Source organism: Xiphophorus hellerii, chromosome 6 (assembly GCF_003331165.1).
Source record: "Xiphophorus hellerii strain 12219 chromosome 6, Xiphophorus_hellerii-4.1, whole genome shotgun sequence".
NCBI classification, from domain to species: domain Eukaryota; kingdom Metazoa; phylum Chordata; class Actinopteri; order Cyprinodontiformes; family Poeciliidae; genus Xiphophorus; species Xiphophorus hellerii.
The window spans coordinates 30,236,626-30,263,981 of NC_045677.1; the positions used below are offsets into that span (position 1 = coordinate 30,236,626).

Consider the following 27,356-nt stretch of genomic DNA (forward strand, 5'->3'; position numbering starts at 1 on the left):
AGTTAAGGTTTCCATTGGAGCCGCCCAGTTTGTGTGAACGGAGTTACAAAGATCAAAGATGGCGTTGCAGGAGTCGCTGCGTCGTTCCCGCTTCAACGCGCCAACAATAAACGTAGCTTCAGCAGTTGCTAGCTGCTCCAGGCTCTGAGTAGAAATTGATAAAGTGTCAAGATGATCTGAACCCATCCGCGGTTCTGAACTGATTTGAATTTGTGTCGTTTCATAATTAGTGACCAGCAGCCTGATGTTTCTGTTGTTCTCTTGGTTTGTTGAACTTCATGTCAGATGGATTTCAGAATGACATAGTCGCTCTCTGTGGTGCTGAGACTTGTAAGATCTGCTGTTGCAGGCTTGTCTATATTGTAAAGTTACATTATCAGGAGCTTTATTATTTGGGTATAAATAAGTAGAATAGTTTCTAAAATGGTGACTGAAAAACCTGAAGTCAATCTGTCATTTTGACGGATTACAATTCACACCCAGGACCAGTTGTTTCTGAAAACATTACACTATGGAGGTAATTAAATCTACCAATTAAATTATATATATATACCCATCTCTCTCTTTCTTAAATCAGATGGATGTTGACTGATTATAAAACTTTCTCTGAAGTGGTGCGTATAATTTCAGTCGACAGAGTGACAGCAGAGCAGGAATTCAGCCTCCAGATCATCAAATCAACCAGGAGCAAAAGCCCAAAACATCATGAGCCACTGAAGCAATTAGACGTTAGATTGAACACAGAAGAGTGAGACTTTGCCTTCAGGCCACAGCAGGTGATGGTTCATAAATTAATTGGAGTCATTTCATTGTTCATATGTACTTACATTTATTCATCTGCTTAGTGTGTGATGGAACGATGCGACTGTTCAGCTTGATGAATGTTAAGCTGCAGAAAAATGAAATGAAAATCCATCATTATCATTTCTAAAAACAGAATAGGAAGGGATTTTTGGCAGATAAGATAATAAACATTGAGAAAGTCTAAAACAATCTGTCAGGATCATCAGCACAAGAGAAAAACCATGTTTGGCTTGGTCTAACATTAGACAACCGAACAGGGAGTGAGGCCCTCTAGTGGCTGCTGTGGAGTACTGCATGAGTCAGTAGTTTAACAGGGAGTGAAGCCCTCTAGTGGCTGCTGTACAGTACTGCAGGTTTTTGTACAGGGTTCTGGTGTTTCCTGTCACTGTGGGCTTCACAGCGCAGTTGTACACAGCAGAGTCTGTCACTGCAGCAGAGGAGATCAGCAGATCCATCTGGGTTTTATCAGCATTCATGTTGAAGGAGAAACCAGGAAGCGGCTGAGAAGTTTGTGTTCCTGTTCCTGAGTGAGAGATCAGGAACTGTGGAGGTTTTCCAGGATATTGTCGATACCAGAAGAAATAATCACTTCCAGTGGCTGTTTTGGAGTAAGTGTAGGACAGAGTAACTTTGCTGCTTTCTACAGCGAACTCTTCTTTCTGAAGCGCAGTGAGTTGTTGGCATCTGACTCCTAGAAGAAAAGAAATCTGTTAGTTTCAGTTTCTGGAAATAAATTCACATTAATAAAACTTTGAAAATGTGTTTTTGAAAAACAGAGACAGTGTGACCTGTTAGCAGAGAGATGATGAGCAGAGACAGACCATAATAGTCCATGTTGAGCAGAGTTAATGTTGGAGAGTTGAACTGAACTGAAGGAGGAAGTTTGAGTCTCTTTAGAGATCAGGAACAGATCAGCTCCTCCCTGAAGCTCTCAGCTCCTCTTCCTCCTCCTCCTCTTCCTCCTGGCTAACATACTTTCAGCTTCAGCTGCTTTCTGATGGAAATAAATGAAACTGTTATAAAACATAAATATAAAGTTTGTATTGAGAAATCTGCAGTCAATTCAACTGAATCATCAATACAAATTCTAAATCAGTGCATTAAGCTCAGTTTATTCAAATTGATTAAAAGGTTTTCTGTATGCAGTAATCCAGTGGATTGCATCAAGTCCTTAATTTATTCATTCCCTCCTTTTAACAGGAAGAAACAGCTCTGTCAGAGTTACCTGCTGTGGTGTGAGTCTGAAGACCAACCAGTGCAGAGACAGTACAGGAAATGATTGGACTAGCTGTTCTGGTTAATGAGGAGAAGGAGGAAGCTGAGCTCTGGATGGTTCCTGGAGGCAGAACCATGTTGGACTGGGCCAACATGGTTTTACCTGAAGCCCATTACCTGTTTTCTCTACATGGAAGGTCAGTGTGATGTTGGTTTTTGGAATATGTTTAACCCACATGCAAAACACTCTCAGGAAAGGAAGCAGAATTTAGAGATTTCTAATTAATAGAGTCCAGTGAAGAGCTGTACTCAGGAGAGGAAGGGATTCAGCAGACCGCTCGGGGAGGGGGCGTGGCCCACGGGGTCAGCAGCGGACAGGAAGGTTAGCCTTGATCTCCACCATGAGCAAACAGCAGGATTCGAGGTTCTGACAGACAAATGGAACGAATGTTGACGATGGGGTGGTGGATGCAGGCCAGGAGGTGAGTCAACGAAACGCAAAGACAGTCCTTGATGGTATTAAAAAATGAGGATCATTATATGCTAGCTTTGGACAAAACGTTTGGCTCTTTTCCTCTTTAATCTTGCCCGGGATCTTCCGAGTCCTTGGCGAGTGACGCTCTCAGTGGGCGACGTGGAGCGACGGCGTGCTGGTAAAACGAAACAACACAACGTGTTGACGTCACAGATCACAGAGTTTAATCTCATACAAAGCAATGAACAACAAAGCTGCAGAGGAACAGAGATATACATTTTATACAGACTACACAAAACAGACAACACGAAACACATAAGACAGACAAAGGCGCCCAAAATGTGGAGGAAAAGATGAAAAAACCTCTCCGTTGGCTTGCTGACTTGTACTTTTTAATGAAAGAGGTGTTTCCCTATTTAATATATGCAGTCAAGGCGTTCCGTTCTTTGACCAATTAGAAACTTAGAAACTCCCCTCATCACAGCCCCGATGTCTGGTTTTTGTCTAGGCGAAAGGGGGAACCACTCCGTCTTGGGCCGTGCCAGGTACGGGGAGAGGCGCCAAGAAGTCTCTTCTGCTCTCTCGGAATTGTAAATTTTATTGCTGTGTCTGTCAAAAGGGGGAGGAAAAAAGGCCCTGCTTTGTCTGCTGAATTCCCAACTGCTCAACAGAAACTATTCCAAATTAAAGTGTTGGCTATACCTTTACACATGTCGTGGATTAGCTATATTAAGCACCAAACAATAATTATTTTCTTTACAGTTCCCCCTTTTGAGGTCTTCAAAAAGACCTCAATAAAAATTGATTAAGCCTTCTAATGCAGAACCAAAACTATGTATTAAAAAAATAAAACAAAACAAAAAATAGAAAACAAAAGGTTGACGTAGCCTAATTATATACAGTTCCCCCTTTTCAAACAAAACCCAAAGTGCACAATGAAAAATGAAAAAATAAAACAGGGACATACATAGTAAAATTAGTAAGAAATGCTCTGCAACTTAAAAGACAACATTCACCACCCAAGTACAACCTGTCAAATGAGAAAGACACAAAATTACAATCTGTTGCTCGTCTATTTCTGTTTTTTTTTTTTTTTTTTTTAAATGTCCATCGACAGTCTCTCAAAAAATATGAAGTCTTCGTCAAGAAATGTTCAAAAATTGCGCGCAAAAAACGAAACGAAAGTCCTTTCCAGAGTTCTCAACGAACGAAAAACACGCAATAAAGATTAATGTCGATGATGATCCTCTTGTAGCCTGATCTTCTTCGACTGGAAACCTCAAGAAACGACCTGTCACAGGTCATTAAACAGACATTTTGTGTTCAACATGAATTTCATTAGCCTCAGAAACACAATTACCACATTCTTTAATATCATCTTCATTACAGTCAGCATAATCAAACGATGGTTTCACCTAAAAATAAATTTGTTTTGTTATTTTCCATCCAGGGAAATTATTTTAATCCTTTTTATCAAAGAACGCAGACTTTGAAGGAGACCACATCCGCAGGGCACCAGGAAACCAGCTGCAAAACTATAATGACAAAACAGAGATCAGATTTATCCAAAGGCATCATTCATTTGTGTAATTCAACACAAACATCTTCAATTCACTTTGTGTTCAAGTGAATCCTCCAACGCTCGTGGCTCTGTGGCTGTTATCTTCGAAATAAGTGTGAAGCCGCTTCTCCAAGCAGCCCCACCCCCGCCTCGCATGACACAGCTTGTATGACAGAGTCCAGAGTCCTGGAGCTCCGAGCTCCAGGGCAGTCTGTGTGTAAAACCATGAGCAACACATCACGTGAAACCTTATCTCCTACTCTGTCCAGTTCTGTTCATCAAATGGTGGATGTGATCCCTTCAATTTACGTTTCTATTATAATATACTATAGCTCCTAACCGATGGAAAACACCAAAACCCTGTAATCATTTGCTTCAAAAGACATGTTTCCAAAGCAACGTGTTCCCAGAATGTTAAACATATGCAGATCTTTTCTTAAACCAATCTTGTAAAAATAGGATTAAACAAACGAAACAAAACAATCACAAAAACTTAAAAATGTAGTTGTAAAGCTTACATGTACCACCAAAAAATGAATAACAATGTGAATTAAACAGTCCAGTTTAAATTACTTTCATAGAACAAACTAGATCTTATTGTTATCTGTGTAAATCATTTTACATGCGTTCCTTAAACAAAATTCAAAAGTTAGACTTGGAGAAATTATAATGAAACAAATCCAGACATTTTCAAAATACACCAATTGTACCTAGGCTTATACTTGTCGTCGAATTTAAAGTTTTATTCAAAATCGTTTTAAATGGATGTAAATCAAAACAAAAATCAAGTTTAGAAAAATCATTATAATCCCACCTGTGTACTTTTACTGATTAGTGATAACTTTAATCAATAACAGATTCTTCAAAACATTTCTTAAAACATTCATGCTCCATTAAATTAATGCTCTGAAAATGGCTGACACAATAATATTTTAATTTCTATAATTATTTTCCCAAGTTAATTAACCAAAATATGCTCCATTATCACTATAAATTTATCTATTTTCTCAAAATATGTTAGCCCATTATCAGAACATCCTTTAATGGAGAACAACTCAAATCCATTCAAAATAAGCACTTATCAGACATATTCTTCAAAAGTTTTGTTTAAGTAATATAAGTGTTTCAGTAATCTAATTAAGTAATATAAAAATAACCCATAACATATTCTCCCTCTGTATGATACATTACTGGCTAATGTATCATCAGTACCTAATATGTTAACTAACGATGTTGATTAAACAGGGTCATTATTTTACTGAGAACTTCTACCCAATACCGCCCCGTCCTAACAGGCAAACTGTCAAAACAAACAGAACAATTTATTATAGCATGCTTTAAACCTTCAAGATTACTATTTTCAAAAAAAACATTTCACATTACAGTTTTAAAGCTCATTATGCAATTTTACTCTCATGATTTTCAAATAATTAATTGTAGAAACGTCTCAAAAATACTCAGCAGTGTTTGACAAAACGTGTTTACCAATTAAAAACTCAGTGAAGGTTATGCATAAACCAGCCAGAGAGACGTTGAAAGAGAAAAAATATAGTCTTAGTTAAGAAAATCTAAAAATGATAAATTTCGAGAAATACTGGTCAGAATATTACCAAATTTACAAATGAAAGAAATTAAACTAAAGACCAAAGTACCCTATCCCCTGGTGAACGGGTCCAGAGGAAACTGATAACTCAAAAGAAAGAAAGTAATTCGTTATATTTAACAAAATAAACAAAGAACTGACACAAATAGCCAAATAAAAAATCAGACTAATGAAAAGAAATTTAAAGATAAAATCCTAAACTACTCACTACTACAATTGTAACTTATATTCAGACAGTTTATCAGGAGGTATTTTAAACAATGGGGGAGAAAATCACGTGCCTTACAGCTGCTCGTTCTCCCTTGCTGAACTTCTGTGAGCAGAGGTTGCTTTGTACTTAAAAACGTGGTTTGCAAAGAGGCTTCACATGTTAATTAGTTGAATCTAGTGGGGGTAGAAGTTACAGCACAGGTCTGTGCCCCCCCCCTTTTGCGGAGCTGCTGCAAGGGGGCTGCTGCAAGTCCCCTAATCTACATTATTCTCTAAAAAAGTTCCACCAAATCCTCTTTGATTAACCCATAAGTTATTTCTAACTTAATATTATCCTTCAACAACAAATTTCGTAAATTTTAGCAAAGTTTTCTATATTAAATCAATTTCTATTTAACAAGAGAGTGACTTCTAATTTATTCTGTCTAATTATCAGTAAGTCCTGTAGATTCAACAATATTTTATCTATCGTAAAGTTTTGGTCAGTTTGAAAAAAGACTGATTGTAAAAATATCTAGAGTCAGTTGCATATTGCAGTTTGTTGTTATCTGAGCAATTCCTCTTACAGTTAGAGCCTGTTTCTCTAAAGATCTGTTCTGTTTTTTGTCTGTATCCTCAACTCATTAAAAAAGTCCCATTGTAGTAAATTGTATTTCATTCTATTTACATTTTTATCTACTAATTTAGTGCATAATGCTATACACAGTTTTATTTTATTTATTTCTCTACCTAATCAGTCATGTATTTAGCCATTTATTCATTCACTCTATTTATGTATTTATCTAGTAATTGGCCAAGACAGCATGTCTACAATCCTCTGTGACCTAATTTTCTTGGCTTATTCTATCTTTCTTTATTTATTTATTTAACCTTAGAACCCATAATTTATTTTCAATTTTGTTCAGATGATTTATTTTATCAAGGTTCTATCCTTCAACAACCTTCCAATCTTTACACTGCAGGTCACATTTACTGCTGTTATTGCCTAATTTTAATAATTTAGTCCAGTTCAACACATAGGGTGTCCTAAAACTGGAAATGTAACACCACGGGACAGCACTAAAAAATTGCTCTGTATTTTATATGACATGAAATACCCAGTGGTATTTTATCTCCAATCACACACTCTTTCAGACCAACACGAATGACAACACAAACAAAAACACACAACACATTACAGAAAACACAAAACACACACATCTGTCCAGGTTTTATATTCAGTCAAAATTTCATCAGTCCCCAAGTGTCAGTCTGTGGTCATTATTCTATCAAATTTAACTGTAATTTTTATCAAATTTTCTGTAATTTATATCAAATTTACTGAAGCTTCAGGAATTGTCCAATGTTTTATTAACATATTTTCATGTGTCAATTTAATTAATTTTAAAATCCAATCGTCAGGAACCTTTTAATTCCCCGTGCACGTTTAAAAAGAGAGACATCTCAAAGTTATGTAAAAATCAAACCACAACCAATAATTTTGTTTTCTGGTACCAGTTTTATTTACTTATCTCTTATTTTATTTATTTATTTATTTTTAAACTAAACGACCACGTGTTCGCCATCGTTCTACTTTCCCCGTTAAGACTCTTCAACGAACCCCGACCATAAAATAGCGTATAGCACGTGTCGCAACTCAGTGTCCATAATAACTTCACAATAAAACGCAGCAAAATCAATGCAAATTCACACACACAGCGCTATCCAAACAACTTAACACTCTGCTGAAACACACAGCCAGCCCGAACTCGTGCACGCGCACACACACGGACACGCAGACACACATACGCACACACAAAACTCTGAGGAGAAACAGCGCACTTCCACGGCAGCCGGCACACAAAGCAGCACACACAGAGAGAACACAAACACGTTTTCAGACAAACGTAACAGACAGACGGGGAAAAATAAAATGCCGGCCAAAAAAATAAAAGATGCACCATATCAAAGCCTACCGCAGGCCATTTTTTAAAGTGTCCCACACACTGAATAAACCTACCCCAGGTTATTTTAAAATCTAAAGCCTACCTCAGGCTATTTTCAAAATACACAATTCCTAAATTTCTTTCTTTAAGGAGCACAGCCATGGGTCTCCAGGGAAAAAGACATAAACTTAAGAAAACCCAGCTTTTACAACTGAGGGAGCGCAAAATCCTCAGTCTGAACCCGCTACGGTCCGCTGTACATGCGTATTTCCATACAGTGTACCACACACTCAAAGCCTACCGCAGGCTATCGTTAAATTCCAATTATAACTAACAACAGACTATTTTAAGACAAAACTATCCACCCCTGCAGCTCCGAAACGTGGCTGCACACAACAAAAGAGTAATTAAAAAACGTCTTACCGCACCAGCCGGACGGATCGATCAGGGAGAGACCGCCACCCGCCAAGATTCCAGAACCGGACGAAGCCCCCAAATATTAAAAAATGAGGATCATTATATGCTAGCTTTGGACAAAACGTTTGGCTCTTTTCCTCTTTAATCTTGCCCGGGATCTTCCGAGTCCTTGGCGAGTGACGCTCTCAGTGGGCGACGTGGAGCGACGGCGTGCTGGTAAAACGAAACAACACAACGTGTTGACGTCACAGATCACAGAGTTTAATCTCATACAAAGCAATGAACAACAAAGCTGCAGAGGAACAGAGATATACATTTTATACAGACTACACAAAACAGACAACACGAAACACATAAGACAGACAAAGGCGCCCAAAATGTGGAGGAAAAGATGAAAAAACCTCTCCGTTGGCTTGCTGACTTGTACTTTTTAATGAAAGAGGTGTTTCCCTATTTAATATATGCAGTCAAGGCGTTCCGTTCTTTGACCAATTAGAAACTTAGAAACTCCCCTCATCACAGCCCCGATGTCTGGTTTTTGTCTAGGCGAAAGGGGGAACCACTCCGTCTTGGGCCGTGCCAGGTACGGGGAGAGGCGCCAAGAAGTCTCTTCTGCTCTCTCGGAATTGTAAATTTTATTGCTGTGTCTGTCAAAAGGGGGAGGAAAAAAGGCCCTGCTTTGTCTGCTGAATTCCCAACTGCTCAACAGAAACTATTCCAAATTAAAGTGTTGGCTATACCTTTACACATGTCGTGGATTAGCTATATTAAGCACCAAACAATAATTATTTTCTTTACAATGGGAACCATGGTGAGCAGCCGTGTGATGGAGAAGTAGGAGGGCGGACAGGGTATGCAGCAGCAGTGGAGTGGACGGAGCCAACTGTGGAGCCTTGACCAGAATCTGAGTGGACCGGAACAACAGGAAATCCAGATCTGGAGGTCGGTTCAGGTAACCTGAATGAGGCAACGAGGTGGAGGAGCGACACTAAAAGACGCTGAGATCTAGAAGGGCTTGGATCTTTACCACTACTGGTTAACACTCGGCCGCCAAAGTGCTGCCTGATAAGATAAGAAAGGCAAACAGAGTCAGGGGTAGAGTGATGTTCTGTTGGGTTAGTAAAGCTAATGAGGACATTAAGCTTTTTATGGCTGAGGATATCAATGCATTTAGGTCGTCTCACCCAGACGTGCTGTTGTCTGGTTTCCTCATTCAGGTCAGGTCTAAGGTCAGGTCTAAGGTCAGGTGTAAGGTCAGATGTAGGGTCAGATGTAGGGTCAGATGTAAGGTCAGGTCTAAGGTCAGGTGTAAGGTCAGATGTAGGGTCAGGTCTAAGGTCAGATGTAAAGTCAGGTCTAAGGTCAGGTCTAAGGTCAGGTGTAGGGTAAGATGTAGGGTCAGATGTAAAGTCAGGTCTAAGGTCAGATGTAGGGTCAGCGGTAGGGTCAGGTCTAAGGTCAGGTCTAAGGTAAGGTGTAGGGTCAGATGTAGGGTCAAGTCTAAGGTCAGGTCTAAGGTCAGATGTAGGGTCAGCCATGAGCCACAGGGTTTCCTGGGGCGTCCATCAGTCCCCGGCTTTAGCTCACCAGGTGGGGCGGTAATCTGTCCTCTTTGCCCTTTGAGGTGTGCAGCGCCCCCAAGCTGCTCTCCCTGTGAAGATGAGACTCTCAGTCCTTTGTTCTGATTGCATTAAATGATTTGACCTCATTAACTGGCAAGATGAGACCCTTTCCCCACCATCTTTATTTGTTCAGCTTCTAATCTGCATTGGTTCGTCAGTTTTGGGAATAATTAACTGCTGAGTGATTTTAAAATGTGTGAAGTGAAGCCAGTCTTACAGAAACCTTAATCTTGATTCTGCCTTGATTTTCCACTTCCATCCTGTCTTCAAGCTGACATTCCTGAATAAAATACAAGCCGTAGAAACCCAGATCAGATCCAGGCTCTGTCGGTTCAGATCTCTGATCCGTTTCACTTTGCATTTCTAAAACAGCAATCCACTGAGGTTTCTTTAGAAAAAGGATTTGTTAATAGCTGCTGATGAAGGAGATGAGAGGTGAACAGAGGTCTATGGAGCAGAGATAAAGTTTACTGGATTTACGAGGTGATCTGGGCTGAGAGTCCATGTGGACCCCGGACACGATGTGACGTCTTCGGGTGATCTGGAGCGGGACAGATCACCCGGAGGAAGTTCTGCAGAAAGACAGACAAGCTGCGTCTCAGGCTGCTTCTTTGGGTTGGGAGGCTGCTTTGCTTTGCTAGTGACTGACCTCTGTGGGGGGCGGCTGCCCTGGGCCGGTGCCTGGTCGGTGTGGAGCTGCTGTGACCTTTTAGTCCTCTAGAAAGTCACCTGTCTGCTGTTCTGGGTCGCTGTGCATTGTAGAGCTCACAGTTACACCAATGTGATTTATAACGCGAGCCAGGCAGTCAGGAAAGAATCATAAGATAATGATTATTATTGATTTATCCCACAGAGATTAAAAATCTTTTACAAGAGAATCCTGGCCAAGACTGGCAGCAGCTCACAATTTACAGAACATTCACACAGCAAAACAGAAAAAGTTCACAGTCATAAATTTACATGTTTCCTTCTCAAAGAACAGTCTGAGAAATATTTAGAGACAACAGACCCTTTAGGTTCATGTATGTCTGACACTGGTTCCAAGACGATGCAGCAGAAAACTGGAAAAAATTCAATAGCAACTTTTAATAACTAAACCTTATTTAGCCATTAATCAATAGTTAATTAACTTTGAGAACATTCTTAATTAAGAATGTTTTGAATATAATAAACTATATATTAAAACATTTAATAATACTTTTTTTCCATAAAGACGAATTCCTGCCAAAACCAACATGTATGTTTTTAAATGCTCTAATGTACTTTCAAACATCCCTCTAGTGGCTGCTGTGGAGTACTGCAGGTTTTAGTGGTTTAACAGAGAGTGAGGCCCTCTAGTGGCTGCTGTGGAGTACTGCAGGTTTTTGTACAGGGTTCTGGTGTTTCCTGTCACTGTGGGCTGCACAGCGCAGTAGTACACAGCAGAGTCTGTCACTGCAGCAGAGGAGATCAGCAGATGAAACGTCTTTCTTGTTTTCTCGTGTCTCAAAGAAAGCCTTCCTGTTGTGTCTGAATATCCTGAGGTGACCAGCTGTGGAGATGAACTGGGCGTCTGTCGGTACCACAGCAGCAGGGTTACTGTTCCTGAATAGTTGCAGGACAGAGTCACGTCGTTTCCTTCCAAATCCAGTTGATCGTCTTTAAATGGTGTCAGTAAATCCTCAGAGGATCCTGGAAACAACAGATTGATAATTCAGTTTTAACAAACTCAAAGCTCCAGATGTTTTCCTGCCTTCTGTCTCCTTCTCCACCTGCTGCATCTTTAGATGACTCACCTGGCTGAAGGCAGAAGATCATCATCATGCAGGAGAAAAGCAGCAGCTGCATTGTTTTCCCTGGTACTGACAGAAGAACAGAGAGAACGCAGCAGCTCTTCAGCTCCAACACAAAGTCTGTCAGAGTGGAGCTCCTCCCCTCACTGAGCCTGGTGACGGGCCGTCCCATTAAAACCAGTCCAAACTCAGACTGTGTCATGCTAGAACCAGTCGGAATGATTCAGACCGGGATCTGGAGGGAACGCTGCAGCTGTTCAACAACCGGATAAACATTTCTCATTTGTTCTGCCTGGGAGACAAGAACACCTGATGGGACCTGGTCTGTGGAGCGACAGAGTGCTTGATATACCTTGTGTGGCAGCTGAAGGAGGAACAGCTTGTCCTGCTCTCTCCCGTTTTTACTGATAACTTTGCCTGAGCTATTTTTAAATTGACAGTTTTTATGATTATATTCACATTTTCAACATCATAACTGGATTACTTCAAACCTATGGACTGCGGGATTTTCTTACTTTTATTTTTACCTTACTTTTCTTCATCTCCAAGTTGAACCAGGACAAAATGCCTCCGGCCGACCCCAAGGACATTAGCAGTATTATACAACGACTTCAGTCTATAGAAAGGAAGATTAAACTGCTGGAGGTGAACTTTGAAATCAACGCTAACTGTGGAAATCAGACAACTCTTCCTCAAATCAACGGAGAGGTTGTACGCCTCGCATCAAGCAGCTCACCCTGGAACGCTCTGGGTGCCAAGCCGAAGCAAAAGTCTTACACTGCAGATCCGATGAGGCGACTGACAGGGAGAACCCCTCACCTGGACGAATCAGCGTGGCCGGCTCTGAGCCGAAACCCACCTTCAACCTCAACACCCGCTCCACCAAAGAAAAACAAACAAGCAGCTGCAACCAAAACGGTTCCACCGACCCCGCTCCCAAGGACAGAGCGACCAGCCCGGGCCTCAAAACATTCTGACTCTGTGGGAATCCCACTGAAAAACAGATTTTCTGTACTCCAGCCTGAGCCTCTGAGTGAAACCTCACCTTCAAACATCAACAATGAGGCAAGTCCAACACATCCACCCCCCAAAGCCCCAAAGGACAAAGCGGCTACCAGGAAAACGAAAGGTATTAAAAATGAAGTTATTTCTCAGTGGTCCAATTCCATCACCTCAATGGGGAGACGAAAAACACTCCAGGCTGGACATGATAAACAAATGGCTGATTAAAAGCTGCTCTGCCAGCTCAGTGACCTTCATTGATAACCTCTGGATCTATTGGCAGCGCTTTCACCTTTTTGGAAGAGGCGGACGCAATCTTAATAAACATGGGATAAAGCTGCTCACTGCAAATCTTTTTCATTTTATCAACAAGGACAGCAACGTGATCATCGCTTCAGAAGAACAGGCTCAAGGATTTCTGACTAGGAAGGAACCCTCTGCTTATCAGGAACAACCAGTTTTAAAACAAGCTGATACAACGACTGGAGACGGAGCGACTGGTTCCCTTCCTCCTTCTCCCCTCCCTCACTGCTCACCCACTCATTCACAGGATTCACAAGATACACATGGAGAAATGTCTTCTGGACCGGAGTTTCTTAAATTTACAGATGGAATGAATCAACAGGTTGTATTTGGGACGTCTCTCCTTAGCGCTCACGTAGCAGACCTCACTTCATTTAAGCCACCTGACTCTAACTTCCCAGAGGATCCATCACTCTGCGTTTCTGAGGTCTGAGGCCGGGGTCCAGACTTTATCTTTACACCCTTCTTGCTCCAGAATGTGTCTGGCCCCTCGGCACTGCAGAACATGTCAGGGTCTGCGTTCTTTTCTGTTTTATTTTGTTTTTCTTTTTGGTTTGAGTTTTTTTTTCTGCCATTGGAACCGGCATTCCTCATGACATCCACCAGATGTCGCCAACATGCAGAGCCCCTGGGAAGCTGCTGAGTTCAACCCGTCTACACACCTGCAGCTTGTTTTGGAGGGCGTGGATTATGGACTTAAGCAGCAGCTCCTCTTCTTCTCATCACCTGAGTGTTTGCTTACTTCGGTAACAACTCGTTCCAGAAATAGGCTCTCTGTGATCTGCTCCGCTCTAAGTTTGGATTTGGAAAGAAGTGACTGTAATAGTATGGAGTGTAGTGACGAGGAAGGAAGGAGTGGTCGGAATGAAGATAAAGAGTGGGAATTGGTGGGAAAGGGTGGAAAGAAGCAGCGAGCTGCTGAAAGAAAGAGGAAAAAAGGAAATGAGGAAAGCACTGAAGACACTGATAATGAAGGAATTGAGGAAGGAAAAGAAGCACCAAAAAGACAAAATCTGAACATTATAATAAGATTTGATGAAGGAGAAGGAGTCAAGAAGATTGATCCACTTAAACTAACAAAAGCACTTAAGACACATGTTGGGGAAATTAAACATGCTAAAGTACTGAGAGATGGAAATCTTTTGATTGGCTGTAATTCTGAAGGTCAGGTTGAAAAGGCAAAAAAGCTTGGATGGGTGTGTAAAGTCAAAATTAGAGCAGTTGTTAAAGTGGGTGAAAAGAAATAATGAAAGCAAAGGAATCATAACAGGAGTGCCGTTAAGTGTTGACATGAAGGAATTAGTTGAAAATCTGAAAGAAAGAAACAAGGAAGTAAAAGGAGCACGAAGAATGAAAAGGGGTACAGAGAAGATTGAAACAGAAACTGTGTTGCTGGAGTTTGAAACAAAAGAAATGCCAAGGGAGGTTTTCTTTGGCTTGATAAGATTTAGTGTCAGGGAATATGTGCCCAAACCAGTGAGGTGCTTCAACTGTCAGGAATTTGGCCATATTGCAAAAATGTGTAAAGGAAAAAGGAGATGTGCCCGTTGTTCTGGAGACCATGAATATGGTAAATGTGGAGTTGGAGTTAAACCAAAGTGCTGTAGTTGTGGAGGAGAGCATAGTGTCGCTTTTTGGGGATGCGAGGTAATGAAACGACAATCAATGATACAGAAAACAAAAGTTACGCAGAAAGTAACGTATGCAGAGGCGTGTAAAGTAGTTGAGAAAGAGAAACAAACTGGGAAATCTCTAACAGGAGAAAAGCAAGTAATTTCAAAAATTATGGAAATGGTTGAAAAGAAAATTGAAGAGGAAAAAAAGAAAATGGTGACTTTTATTGCAGGAGTTATAAATGCAACATCGGATGTGAAATCAAAAACGGAAAGGATTCAGATTATTGTAAAGGCAGCGTGCCATAGTTTAGACTTAAAGAATATTCGGTGGGAGGACATAAGGGGAGAACTGTGTAGTCAGGCAAGTCAAGAAGGATAGTCTCAATATTACAATGGAATGCCAGGAGTCTTCTGTCAAATGGGCAAGATTTTAAACAGTTTATTTACGAATTAAAAGAAAAACCTGATGTAATTTGTATACAGGAAACTTGGCTGAGGCCTTTTTTGGATTTCAAATTGGATGGATATATTGCAGTTAGATATGATAGAGAAGAAGGAAATGGGGGAGGGTGTCTTTCTCTGATTAAAGAAGGTATTCCGTATAAAGTTATTGGAAGAAAAGGTGATTTGGAGTATGTTGCAACTGAAATATGGGTGGAAGAGAAGGTACTGTTGGTTTTAAATTTTTACAATCCTTGTAAAAAGCTTGAGGTAAGTAAACTTGAAGAGATGGATATGAAAGGAACTGTTATTTGGTGTGGAGATTTTAATGCACATCATTCATTATGGGGTAGTGGAAAAGTAGATTATAATGGGAACATTTTAGAAGAATTTCTAGATAGTAATAATTTGGTTTGCTTGAATAATGGAAAGAAGACAAGAATTGATATAAATTCAGGTAAGGAATCTGTACTAGATTTGACATTTGTTTCTAGCTGTTTAGCTCCACTATGTGATTGGCAAGTTAAAAATAAGTCATTTGGTAGTGATCACTACATTATAATCAGCAAAGTAAGGATGGGCCAGGTGCATAGGCCTGAAATGATAGGAGGAAAGTGGATATTTGAGAAAGCAAATTGGGAGGAATTTTATAACCTATGTGATAGGAAAATTTTAAATGTTCAAAATGATCAGAGTATTGAAAGTATGAACCAAGTGATTAGTCAGGGTATTTTAGTTGCTGCAGAGGAGGCTATTCCAAAAACATCAGGGAAAAATAGGAGAAAGTTAGTTCCATGGTGGAATGAAGAGTGTAGGAAAGCAGTTAGAGAAAGAAATAAAGCATTTAAATTGGTTAAAAGGTCTCATAATTTTCAACATTTAATTGAATATAAAAAGTCACAAGCAAAAGTCAGGAGAACAATAAGGAGCACAAAAAGAGAATACTGGAGAGGTTTCTGTGACACAATTGGCAGTAGTACAAAACTAGGGGATGTTTGGGGGATGATCAAAAAAATGGGAGGAGATAGAAGGGAATGGAGTTATCCTATACTAAATAAAAATGATATAGTAGCTGTAACTGACAAGGAAAAGGCTGATATGTTAGTGAGAACATTTGTGGAGATACATAGTGGTAAAAATTTATTAGGTAATGAAATGGAGGGAAGGGAGAGAACTAAAAAGGAATATGATGGAATCTTAAGAAGAAAGGAGAATAATAATGATCTGATGAATTATCCTTTCTCTATTGGAGAGCTAAAAACAGCTTTGGATAGAACTAGGAATAGTGCTCCAGGTAAGGATGAGGTGTGTTATATTATGCTAAGACATGTAAGTGAGGAAGTTTTAAATAAATTATTAATTTTATTCAATAAGATTTGGAAGGAGGGGAGACTGCCTTGTAAGTGGAAAGAAGCTATTATTGTTCCGTTGAAGAAACCTGGGAAAGATCAGAGTAACCCTGTAAATTACAGACCAATAGCTTTAACATCTAATCTGTGTAAACTGGTGGAAAGGATGGTGAATGAGAGATTGACACAATATTTGGAGTCAAAACATTTAATTGCTCCTTATCAGAGTGGTTTTCGTAGAGGGAGAGGAACAATGGATCCTATTTTATGTTTAGAGGATGATATTAGAAAAGCTCAGATTAATAAGGAAACTGTTGTTGCTGTGTTTTTTGATGTGGAGAAAGCATATGATATGTTATGGAGGGAAGGGTTAATGATTAAATTACATCAGATAGGTATAGGAGGTAATATGTTTAATTGGTTATGGGATTTTTTAAGGGATAGAAATATTCAAGTTAAAATAGGATGTCAGTTTTCGGAAATATGTAAAATAGAAAATGGAACCCCTCAAGGAAGTGTGGTAAGTCCAACATTATTTTCAGTTATGATCAACGATATTTTTAAAGAATTATCCATCGGTTTTGGTAAGTCACTTTTTGCTGATGATGGAGCATTATGGAAAAGGGGAAGAAATGTGGACCATCTTATTGTTAAAATACAGGAAGGTATAGATAAAGTGAGTAAGTGGGGAGTAAAGTGGGGCTTTAAATTTTCAATTGAAAAACCAAAGTAATGTTTTTCACAAATAAAAAAATAGGGGTTGATAAAAAGTTGTGTTTATATGGGAAAGAGTTAGAAAGGGTTGATTGGTTTCGCTTTTTGGGAGTAGTTTTTGATAAGAAACTAACTTGGGGAAATCATATAGAACATATTATGGAGAAGAATAAAAAGGTTCTAAACATTATGAGGTGTTTAGCTGGGTTGACATGGGGTGCAAATTTCGATTCCCTTAGAAATATATATGTGTCTCTAATTAGATCAAGAATAGATTATGGGAGTGTGGTGTATGGATCAGCAGCTAAAACTAGGTTAAAAAAGTTAGATGTTATTCAAGCCAGAGCACTGAGAATATGTTTAGGGGCAGTTAAATCAACACCAATATGTGCATTACAAGTAGAGTCAGGAGAAATGCCATTATGCATTAGAAGACAGCAGCTAATGGTCAATTATTGGATAAGTTTAAAAGGACATAATGCAGATCACCCGGTTAAGAAATTATTAGGAGAGTGTTGGGAAAGAGGAAAGAAACAAATGGATAGTTTTGGGTGGGTTGGGGATGATAGAGCGAAAATTTTTAATGTATATTATAAGGAATTTAGTCCAACTGTATTGTGGCCTTTGAGACCGACATGGACTTGGAAATATATTAATGTAGACAGAACACTAACAAATATTAGGAAAAGGAACACATTAGATACTTGCCAAGAATTTTATAATCAAATGCAGAATAAATATAATGAATATTTGTAAATTTATACGGATGGGTCGAAAGACCCTAAAAGTGAAGCAACCAGTATAGCCGTAGTGATTCCTGAATTAAAGATTAGTATTTCAAAAAGAACATCTGATTATTTGAGTGTATTCGCGGTAGAACTAGGTGCTATTTTAGTAGCTTTAGAATGGGTGGAGGAAACTAATAGGAATAAAATAATAGTTTGTAGTGACTCTCTATCTGCGTTGATGAGTATCGGAAAGGGACGTACAAAAAATCATCAAAATATTTTATATGAGATTATGGCGGTTCATCATAGGATATGTGAACAAAATAAAAATGTTGTATTATTCTGGACTCCTGCTCATGTAGGTATTATGGGGAATGAAAGAGCGGACAGGCTGGCGAAGGAGACAATTAAAAAAGATGATATTGATATGCAAATAAAGTTATCTAAATCTGAAGGCAAAAGTATAATTTGGAAAGAAAGCAAGAAGATATGGGAAGCTAGGTGGGTAAATGAAATAAATGGAAGACATTTATTTAGAATACAAAATACAGTCGATGTAGAAAGGATCAGAGGATTAAACAGGAGGGAAGAGATAATTATAAATAGAATAAGAACTGGGCATAGTTTCCTAAACGGAACTCTTTTTAAGATGGGGAAACATCTTACTGGTTTATGTAGATGGTGTGATGAAGTAGAAACAGTGGAACATGTTTTGATTAAATGTAGGAAATACGCAAGTCAGAGAAGATTATTAAAAACAGAACTAGGTGTTAGTAGGGAATTGAAATTTGAGAAGGTGATCGATCAGCTGAATAGTATTGAGGGGAAAAAGAAGATTTTTCGTTTTTTAAAAAACACTGGGATTTTTAAGAGTCTTTGAGGAGTAGGTGGTAGGAGGCAATAGAGGGCAGTAGTGCAACATAATTGGATGCAAGCTGCCGTTAAAATCTAAAGAAGAAGAAGAAGAAGAAGATGCTCCGCTCTAACCTTTTGTTGTCATCCTCGTCAGATATCCTGCTGCTCCCTCGTGGTTCTGGCGAAGAACAGTCCTTCCCGAATTCCGTGTGAGTCTGTGCTTCCCTCGTTGTGGATTACCTACCTCCTGTGTCCTCCCTCGACGCTGTCGGTGCTACCGGTCAGACGCCATTCCTCGTGTGCTCACCTTTTCCTCTCGTCGATCCCTCTCCGGTGGATTCCCCTTCGGAAGCGTCCGGGCCAGGTGGCCCAAGCCCGAACCCAGCCGGAGAAAGTGTACATCGAACCACAGTCTGAGCCATCCAGCCAGCGGTACATACCTGTCCGTTCTCCAACTAAAAAAAAGTCTCCATCCCCTCCCTTCCAAGTAAGACAGACTCTGGATTATTCCTGAATGATTCTCACCTTACTGTTCTAACCCTGCTTCTCCTGTTGGTAGCAAGACGACCCGGTCATCAGCTCCAGTATTCGCTTCCTGACCCCTCCCCTGATTTATTATTGTGCACTTTATCGATCTCTTCTGCTTGTGTTCTTGCATGTGGGTTCGTAAACTGAAACTCATCATGACAGAACAGGACATTACCTGTACCTATCACTACAAGAAAATTTACAAGAAACAGAAACATAAAATACAGGGGACCTAATTCAAACATCAGACTGATCCCCTGCCTAAAGGAACCTCAGACTGAAGATTTCTTGGCCTCCAAGTCACTTAAACTCTTTTAAATCCCAGATCTCTCTGTGCTAAAGCTCTATTAATTAATGATTTCATCACTGAGCATAATATCAATGTTATGTTTCTGACAGAAACATGGTTGAATGATAATAATGAATCGATCGTACTAATTGAATCTGCGCCTCCTAACTACAATTTCTTCAGTGAGAATAGAAAACACAAAAAAGGAGGAGGCGTGGCTTCAATATTTAAGAATACCATAAATTATATTAAAATCTCTTTGGGTCACTTCACCGACCAAGAACAAGTATGTCCACTCCTGCCCGATGCCTCTCGCCTTGGGCAACTCCAGAGTGGAAGTATGTCCAGCCCCTCTCAAGGAGACTGGTGCCAGAGCCTGACCGACTATTTCTACCCAGAACCTCTCAACCACACACACTAGCTCCTGCTCCTTCCCCACCAGAGAGGTGACATTCCACGTCCCAAGAGCCAGCTTCTGCAGCCGAGGATCGGACCGCCAGGGCCCCCTCCCTCGGCCGCCACCCATCACACAATGCACCCGACCCCTTTGGCCCCGTGAGAGGTGCCAAAGGGGTCTCATGGGCCCATGTATCCTCTTCGGGCTGAGCCCGGTTGGGCTCCATGGGAAAAAGCCCGGCCACCAGGCGCTCTCCATAGCGCCCCCCCTCCGGGCCTGGCTCCAGAGTGGGGCCCCGGTGACCCACGTCCGAGCGAGGGAACACCAAGTCCAAGGTTATTTCTCATCATTGGGGTCTTCGGGCTGCGCTTTGTCTGGTCCCTCACCTAGGACCTGTCTGCCTTGGGTGACCCTACCAGGGGCATGAAGCCCCAGACAGCAAATTAATTGAGTCATTGATTATTTTAGTTTCTCCAATTAAAGTAAAATTAGTGTACATGATTTCAGTAATGTGGTGGCTTCGGACTTTTCTTTAGTGAGAGTAAAAATAACGACCCTGGGACTTGAATCTAAGTCACTAAATCTAATCTAGCCGTTTCCAAGTGCAGGTTATTTAAGAGAGGGGGCTACCGTTAACAGAAGTGGTTATTGGGGCTACACAGCTGTGAGGGCTACTCAGTTGACTGTTCCTTAACTGTAGAGGGTCATAACTTCTGGATCGAAGGTAGTTAGAGCTAGACGAGTCTCTCTCGCCACCAGTTTAAACAGATTATCTCTAATAGACGTCTTGTGGGGTAAGACCCAGGTCTTAGAGATAATCCGGACCTGTTAGACAGAGAACTGGTCAGTAGTCAGCTCAGAGGAGTTGTGAGGAGTGGGCGGGGCTGACTATTGTTAGATTAACTTTCAAGCTCCTAGGATTGAAAGTTCCTAGGAGCTGCCACCACGATAAGGTGGCAGCCAAAGGAGAGGTATATACTGTATATATATGTATTATACACACACATACACGCACGCCGACAGACGTGTGTGTATCCAGGGGCCCACTTCCTCCTAAATTCGGCCCTGGGTATGACCATGATGCCCTCTAGTGGACATTGTGGAGAATTGCATTGAATTTGCTTTGCAGGTTTTTGTGCAGGGTTCTGGTGTTTCCTGTCACTGTGGGCTGCAGAGCGCAGTAGTACACAGCAGAGTCTGAAACCTGCGGATCCTGGATCTTCAGATTAAACGAGGTTTTCTCGTGCTGAGCATCAAATTTATCTTTCTTGAATCCTGGATCATTATCTCCTCCTGTTGAGAATCGCTTCAGCATGAACTTTGGATAACTATTGACTTCTAGCTTGTACCAGAACAATGTAGCAGCATAGCTGGTCTCATAAGTACATCTCAGAGTCAGTGATTCTCCTGCAGCAGCAACAACTTCTCCTTCTGTCTGCTTCACTGAGTCTCCTTTACACTCTGGGGAAGAACAGAACATGCAGAGGAAGAGATGGATCAATAAAGATGATTGATTAAAGGAGAACAATCAGCAGCTTTAAAGACTTCTACTCCATGTAGAGGAAACATGTTGATCTTTGTATCTTACCAGAGAAAAGAGCAGCCAGAATAATCCACAGCCAATGTTCCATCTGTCCACCAAGGTTTAAATCAGCAGGAGGAAGCAGCTGATGTTCAACATTCAGTCTGACTATTGTTCTCTTCACAGCACCACTTCTTATTGACACAATGCTGGAACACAGAGCACAAGGAGAGCGCCGCCTGCTGGAGCATGGCGCCCCCTGGTGGAGAGGAGAGGTGGAGTTCACCAGAGAGGAGACGAGGCTCCAGCTAGTAATCAGCTGAATTTACCACAGATGAGTTCCATATAATTTGTAGAAACATTTCAAAGATGGCCAGTTTTGAGTTTCACAGAAAGATGTTTGAATACTTTTTTATTGGTTTTCTATTTTAATTAATTTTTAAAAATAAAAATACATTGAACAAAAATATAAAGTCCCATGTCAAATATAAGAGTTTATGAACATTTGGGTTACGCAATATATAGAGAAACGCAAACTATATTTTCAGTAATTACTGATCTTTATATCAGCATTGATGACGTCGTGGTTCGGCCGTTTGTAGCGGATTGACCTTTTTTTACATGATAGTTTGAGGAATCTGATTCTGACCCTGTTGGCTTCCCGTAGGCGGTTACAGACAGTCTGAGGTTTGATGTGTCTGTTGTTCAGACCAATAGTTTCATCAGCTGAGTGTCGCTGGTCTGAGCCGATCCTCAGACGGACGAGCCGATGTGGCCGTGTGGTGCTGAGCGGTCAGACGAGGATGAGGAGGATCTGCAGTCTGTTGGAAACCAACTCTTAAAGGGCCGACGGTCCGATAACAGACACTGAGCCATGCAGCTGCTGCTCTGGTGGACGTCCCTGCATCCAACATGCCAACGGCTCCCACATAACTTGAGGCATCTGAGGCTTTATGACTTCTGACATAAGGTGACATTTTGGGGCCTTTTATTGTCCAGGTCAAGGATTGTCCAGCTGTTGCTCATTTTGTCTGACCACCCAGAGGACATGTCCCGCAATGTCCTCAATGTCCTCGCGTCCGCGAGGAGTTTGATGGCCCCATTAAGAAACCCCGTTTTTAAACGCTGCGGTTTGTTCCAGCAGCAGCATTTGTAAAGCTACTCTAAGACAAACATGTTGAGTCACAATTATTGTATTTAAGTTGAATCTGTTGCATCATTTTATCCATTTAATTGATTAGTTTTATAATTAAGTCGATACTTTTTTTCTTTTTTTACTTTGTATTGCCATTACAAAGTAAACAGGTACTGCCACCTGGCGGCATGGACCACAGACTTCCTCACTAATAGACCACAGGATGAGAGGCTCTGCGTCTCACGTGGTAGACTGCAGCATGGGGAATCCACAGGGTTCAGTGCTCTCTCCTTTCCTTTTCACACTTTACACATCAGACTTCAGCAACAACTTGGATATCTGCCACCTCCAGAAGTTCTCAGATGACGCAGCCATTGCTGGACGCGTGTCAGGAGAGGTTATCTCCATCTTTGCTGCTTGGTGTGAACTGAACCATCTGTACATCGATGTCAGCAAGACAAGGAGGTGGTGGCTGATTTCAGGAGGAGGGCTTCTCAGATTGTACCAGTAAGCATCTGGGTGTTCAGCCCAATAACAAACTGGACTGCTCACATAACACAGATGTCTTGTCATCTCTACCTGCTGAGGACATTTGTTGTGTTCAGGACATTACTGAGGACTTTCTGTGACTCTGGTGGCTTCAGTGATCCTCTATGCTTGTGGAAGCTGGCTCAGTCTGAACTGTTCTCTGGACTCCATTGAGGCGGCGGGTGAGAAAAAGACTTTAGCTAAACTGAAGGCAGTTATGATTGACTCTTCTCATCCTGTATGAGGCTGTGGGGCCTTCAGCAGCAGATTGATCCACCAACGGTGCAGGAAAGAAAGATGCAGCAGGTCATTCATACCATCTGCAGTCAGACTGAATGACATCTGCAACCAGCACTAATAAAGTGTTAAAACATCTGTACCAATACTGGCATTGTGCAGTACCATGTCTTGCTACCACTAGGTGTAATATCAGATTTTTCTAACTATTTTTATAAATTGTGCATCGCTTTAAATTGTATTAATATTTAGACCAAAACAGTGAAAGTGCTGTGAAGGTCTATTTTAATACAAATGTTTATTTTTCTTTACACAAAAGAAACGTTAATTTGGAAGCCTAAACATAAAGCAAAACTCACCAAACGTTACCCAAAATGTTCCCCCGACTGAAATGTTTGCATTTTAATAGAATACAAAACAGGCGTGGCCAAACAACTCTACAGCGCCCCCTAATGTGAAACAGGCCAACTGATAAATCATAGAGCTGAAGCTGGTACATAGACAGAACCTCCGTGTTCAAGAAAACAATCTCTTGGAGGTACGCCCTAAACCAGGGGTGCTCAAGTCCAGTCCGCGAGAGCTACCAACTTTTAGAAGCATCCTAACTCCAACAGACCGGGATCAGCTCTAAACAGGCCTGGTAACAAGCTACTCATCTGATTCAGGTGTGTTGGAGCAGGGATGCATCTGAAAGTTGCAGGATGGTAGCTCTGGAGGACTGGACTTGAGCACCCCTGCCCTAAACCCACGGTTGTTTCATAAATGTTCAACTTTGTCAAACTCCAAGGAGTTCGGAGATAATGACTTCAAACTTGGTAAACCTGCCAAGTTATCAAAAGTTATCAAAATAAAAATGACCAAAAGCTTGAGTTTTCATGCATGCTATAGGAGCGCCATGAATTTTAAAACACTGATCGATCTTAATCCAACTACCAACAGGAATAAGCAAGCTAAGCTAACATTGTATTGCTTTATTTGGTCTGTCCTTCCTGTAGCAGAATGAAATAAGGTCAGAATGAGGAAGACATAAGTGAAGAAGGTGGAGATAAAAATAATCTGAAGGTGGAGAGGTTTCTGTTAACCACAGGTGGTTGTGTGTGAAAATCCCAGTAGATCAACACTGTGATCAAGTATTTCGACTTGCTTGTCTGGCAGCTGCAACCACAGCGACTCTGATCAAGCAGGAATGATCAGAATCATCTGATATGAAGCTGAGCTGTGAATACCACTTCCCTCCTCTTTGAAGAGGAGTCAGATATCTGTGTTCAGGTTTTTGTACAGCCTCTTCTCCACTTTGTATCACTGTGTTTCCAGAGCGCAGTAGTAGAGAGCTGTGTCTGCCAGGGTTAGCTCTCTGATGGTCAGCTCAGTGGAGGAAGATGATGTTTGGGATTTGAAATGTTTTTGATCAATGTTGAAATCAGCAGAGCCTCCTTTTCCATTTTTTAATAGTAGAAATCGAGGAGCCTGAAGGTCAGAAGGATGTTTGTACCAGTAAAGGTCAGCATAATCAGATGTTGTCTCGTAGTTACAGCTGAGTGAGACAGGATGTCCTTCAGTCCCTCTGACTTCATCTGTAACAGCAGAGATTATGTCTGCAGCAGCTGGACCTGGAAAAAGTGGAGAAAATGAAGCCATTAGACGAACATCATCAACTGTAGAAATGTCAGTTCAACTTCCAGGATGATGAAAAGTTGATTTTCATTCAGTCAGAGCAGAGAAAGCAGAAAGCAGTGAAATTCAGTCTGTATCTGTGTTAATGCAGCAGCTGGACCTGAACTAGAATCCCTGATCTGAAACTCACCTCTACTGACAGACAGAAGCAGAACCAGGCAGAGCAACATGTCTTTGGAGTCCTTAGAGCCACACTGCAGATCAACAATGTTCTTCCACTGCAGCAGAAGGAGGAAGAAATGATGTCATTGGATGAGCTGAAGGTCAGTGGGCGGGGCCACTTCAACTCAACCAATCAGAGCGTTTTCTGCTTCCTCAGCAGCTCTGTCTGATCTTTACTGCTTCATGTCTCTGTTGTCTTTGTCTTCAGTCTAAAGACTCAACAACCAGTAGATTAACAGGGAGTGAGGCCCTCTAGTGGCTGCTGTGGAGTACTGCAGGTTTTAGTGGTTTAACAGGGAGTGAGGCCCTCTAGTGGCTGCTGTGGAGTACTGCAGGTTGTAGTGGATTAACAGGGAGTGAGGCCCTCTAGTGGCTGCTGTGGAGTACTGCAGGTTTTTGTACAGGGTTCTGGTGTTTCCTGTCACTGTGGGCTTCACAGCGCAGTAGTACACAGCAGAGTCTGTCACTGCAGCAGAGATCAGCAGATCCATCTGGGTTTTATCAGCATTCACGTTGAAGGAGAAACCAGGAACCGGATCCTGGAGTTTAGTTCCTGTTCCTAAATGGGAGATCAGGAACTCTGGAGGTTTTCCAGGATATTGTCGATACCAGAAGAAAGAATCAGTTCCAGTGGCTGTTTTGGAGTAAGTGTAGGACAGAGTAACTTTGCTGCTTCCTACAGCGAACTCTTCTTTCTGAAGCGCAGTGAGTTGTTGGCATCTGACTCCTAGAAGAAAAGAAATCTGTTAGTTTCAGTTACTGGAAATAAATTCACATTAATAAAACTTTGAAAATGTGTTTTTGAAAAACAGAGACAGTGTGACCTGTTAGCAGAGAGATGATGAGCAGAGACAGACCATAATAGTCCATGTTGAGCAGAGTTAATGTTGGAGAGTTGAACTGAACTGAAGGAGGAAGTTTGAGTCTCTTTAGAGATCAGGAACAGATCAGCTCCTCCTCTTCCTCCTCTTCCTCCTCTTCAGATTCAGCTGCTTTCTTCCTCTAGAAACATTTTTCTCAAACACAGTTTGAAAAAAACTGTTTGAGAAAAATGTTTTGCAATTATACAAAAACTGTGTATAACTATGAATATAAGTATATTCATAACTTATATTTCTGAATATAAGTTCATAAATATTAACCTGATGAAGTTTCTCTTTGTCTGAAACACAAGAACTGTGATGTTGATGCAGAATCATTTCACTCAGAGATGAAGTCTTGCTGACAACTGGACTGATTATCTTGTGCCCAGAGGAAGATGATGCTTGGTTCAGATCCAAGAACGGCACAGAACATTTTAAAACGGGTCGTCCATCAGTCCTCAGTGTTCTGCTGATCCGTTTCACCTGCTGCTCTGACAGAGAAATCAAATGTTAGATTACATTGAAGATTCTCCTTATTGAAATGATTTATTTTTGTTTTATTAAATATCACCAAATCTTTATCTTCTTCTTCTTCTGCCTAATAATTCTCTGTAAGTTTGTCAGTAGATGAATTTTATACAATATTTCACTAAACTGCAGTTCATTTCCAGATTAAGTCAAAAGTTACTAAATATTTCCTCAGTAAATGTTACAGACTAAGATCGCTTCAGTTCTCCAGGAACCAGAGAACATGAACTTTCTGTTTGACCCCTGACCTCTGCTGCTGCTGTCCATGGTGCTGGACGGCCAGCTTGCCATCCATCCATCCATCCATCCATCCATCCATCCATCCATCCATCCACCATCTTCTTGGAGCAGAGATGCATCTAAAGGTTGCAGGATGCACTGAGGGACATTGTTCTACAGAATGAGGCTGGATGAACATCAGAAAATGTTTCTGTACATGATCAGTTATAACAGAGGTGGCGAACATGCGGCTCTCGACCAATAAGAATGCGGCTCTTTGCCTGTTACCATATTTTCTATATACTGTGGCTCTTTCCTCGTTTCATGTTTCTTTTCTTCTTTTTTTTTTTTATATCTTAAACACACTTAAATCCATCAGGGGTTATTAAAAACAAATAATAATATTTTAAAATTAATAAATTAATTTGACAGATTGGGTGTTTTTTATGAGACGTAAGAGACGTAAGTGACCGCCAATCATATGCGCGGATTATGTCTCATGCCGGGAAATTAGGTAAACATTTTATATGCATGCAGACCGCAGACTTACCTTCTTTGTAAAAATGGCAAAATGCAAAGCTAAACGAAAATATGACGATGAACACAGGACATTTCTGGAAGAATGGGAAGATGCTTACTTTTTTATTGAACGGAATGGCAAA

General features: G+C 40.9%; 1 long non-coding RNA gene and 4 gene segments (V, D, J or C); 1 reads left to right on the forward strand and 4 right to left on the reverse strand.

The window, feature by feature from the left end:
- Positions 1 to 666: 666 nt before the first annotated feature.
- On the reverse strand, positions 667 to 1,728 carry LOC116721061 (T cell receptor alpha variable 3-like). The segment is given in 2 exon segments: positions 667 to 1,495; positions 1,593 to 1,728. Coding segments are annotated over 2 exon segments (438 nt in total).
- Positions 1,729 to 8,395: 6,667 nt separating this feature from the next.
- Positions 8,396 to 11,893, reverse strand: LOC116721938 (T cell receptor alpha variable 3-like). The segment is given in 3 exon segments: positions 8,396 to 8,423; positions 11,161 to 11,503; positions 11,608 to 11,893. Coding segments are annotated over 3 exon segments (570 nt in total).
- Positions 11,894 to 20,898: 9,005 nt separating this feature from the next.
- Positions 20,899 to 21,617, reverse strand: LOC116721071 (T cell receptor alpha variable 18-like). The segment is given in 2 exon segments: positions 20,899 to 21,287; positions 21,415 to 21,617. Coding segments are annotated over 2 exon segments (417 nt in total).
- Positions 21,618 to 22,248: 631 nt separating this feature from the next.
- On the forward strand, positions 22,249 to 23,390 carry LOC116721107 (uncharacterized). Its single transcript, XR_004339524.1, has 2 exons — positions 22,249 to 22,990; positions 23,089 to 23,390. It is a non-coding gene; the product is annotated as an uncharacterized LOC116721107 (long non-coding RNA).
- A 1,705-nt stretch (positions 23,391 to 25,095) lies between these two features.
- On the reverse strand, positions 25,096 to 26,698 carry LOC116721036 (T cell receptor alpha variable 3-like). The segment is given in 2 exon segments: positions 25,096 to 25,811; positions 25,909 to 26,698. Coding segments are annotated over 2 exon segments (492 nt in total).
- Between the last annotated feature and the right edge of the window lie 658 nt (positions 26,699 to 27,356).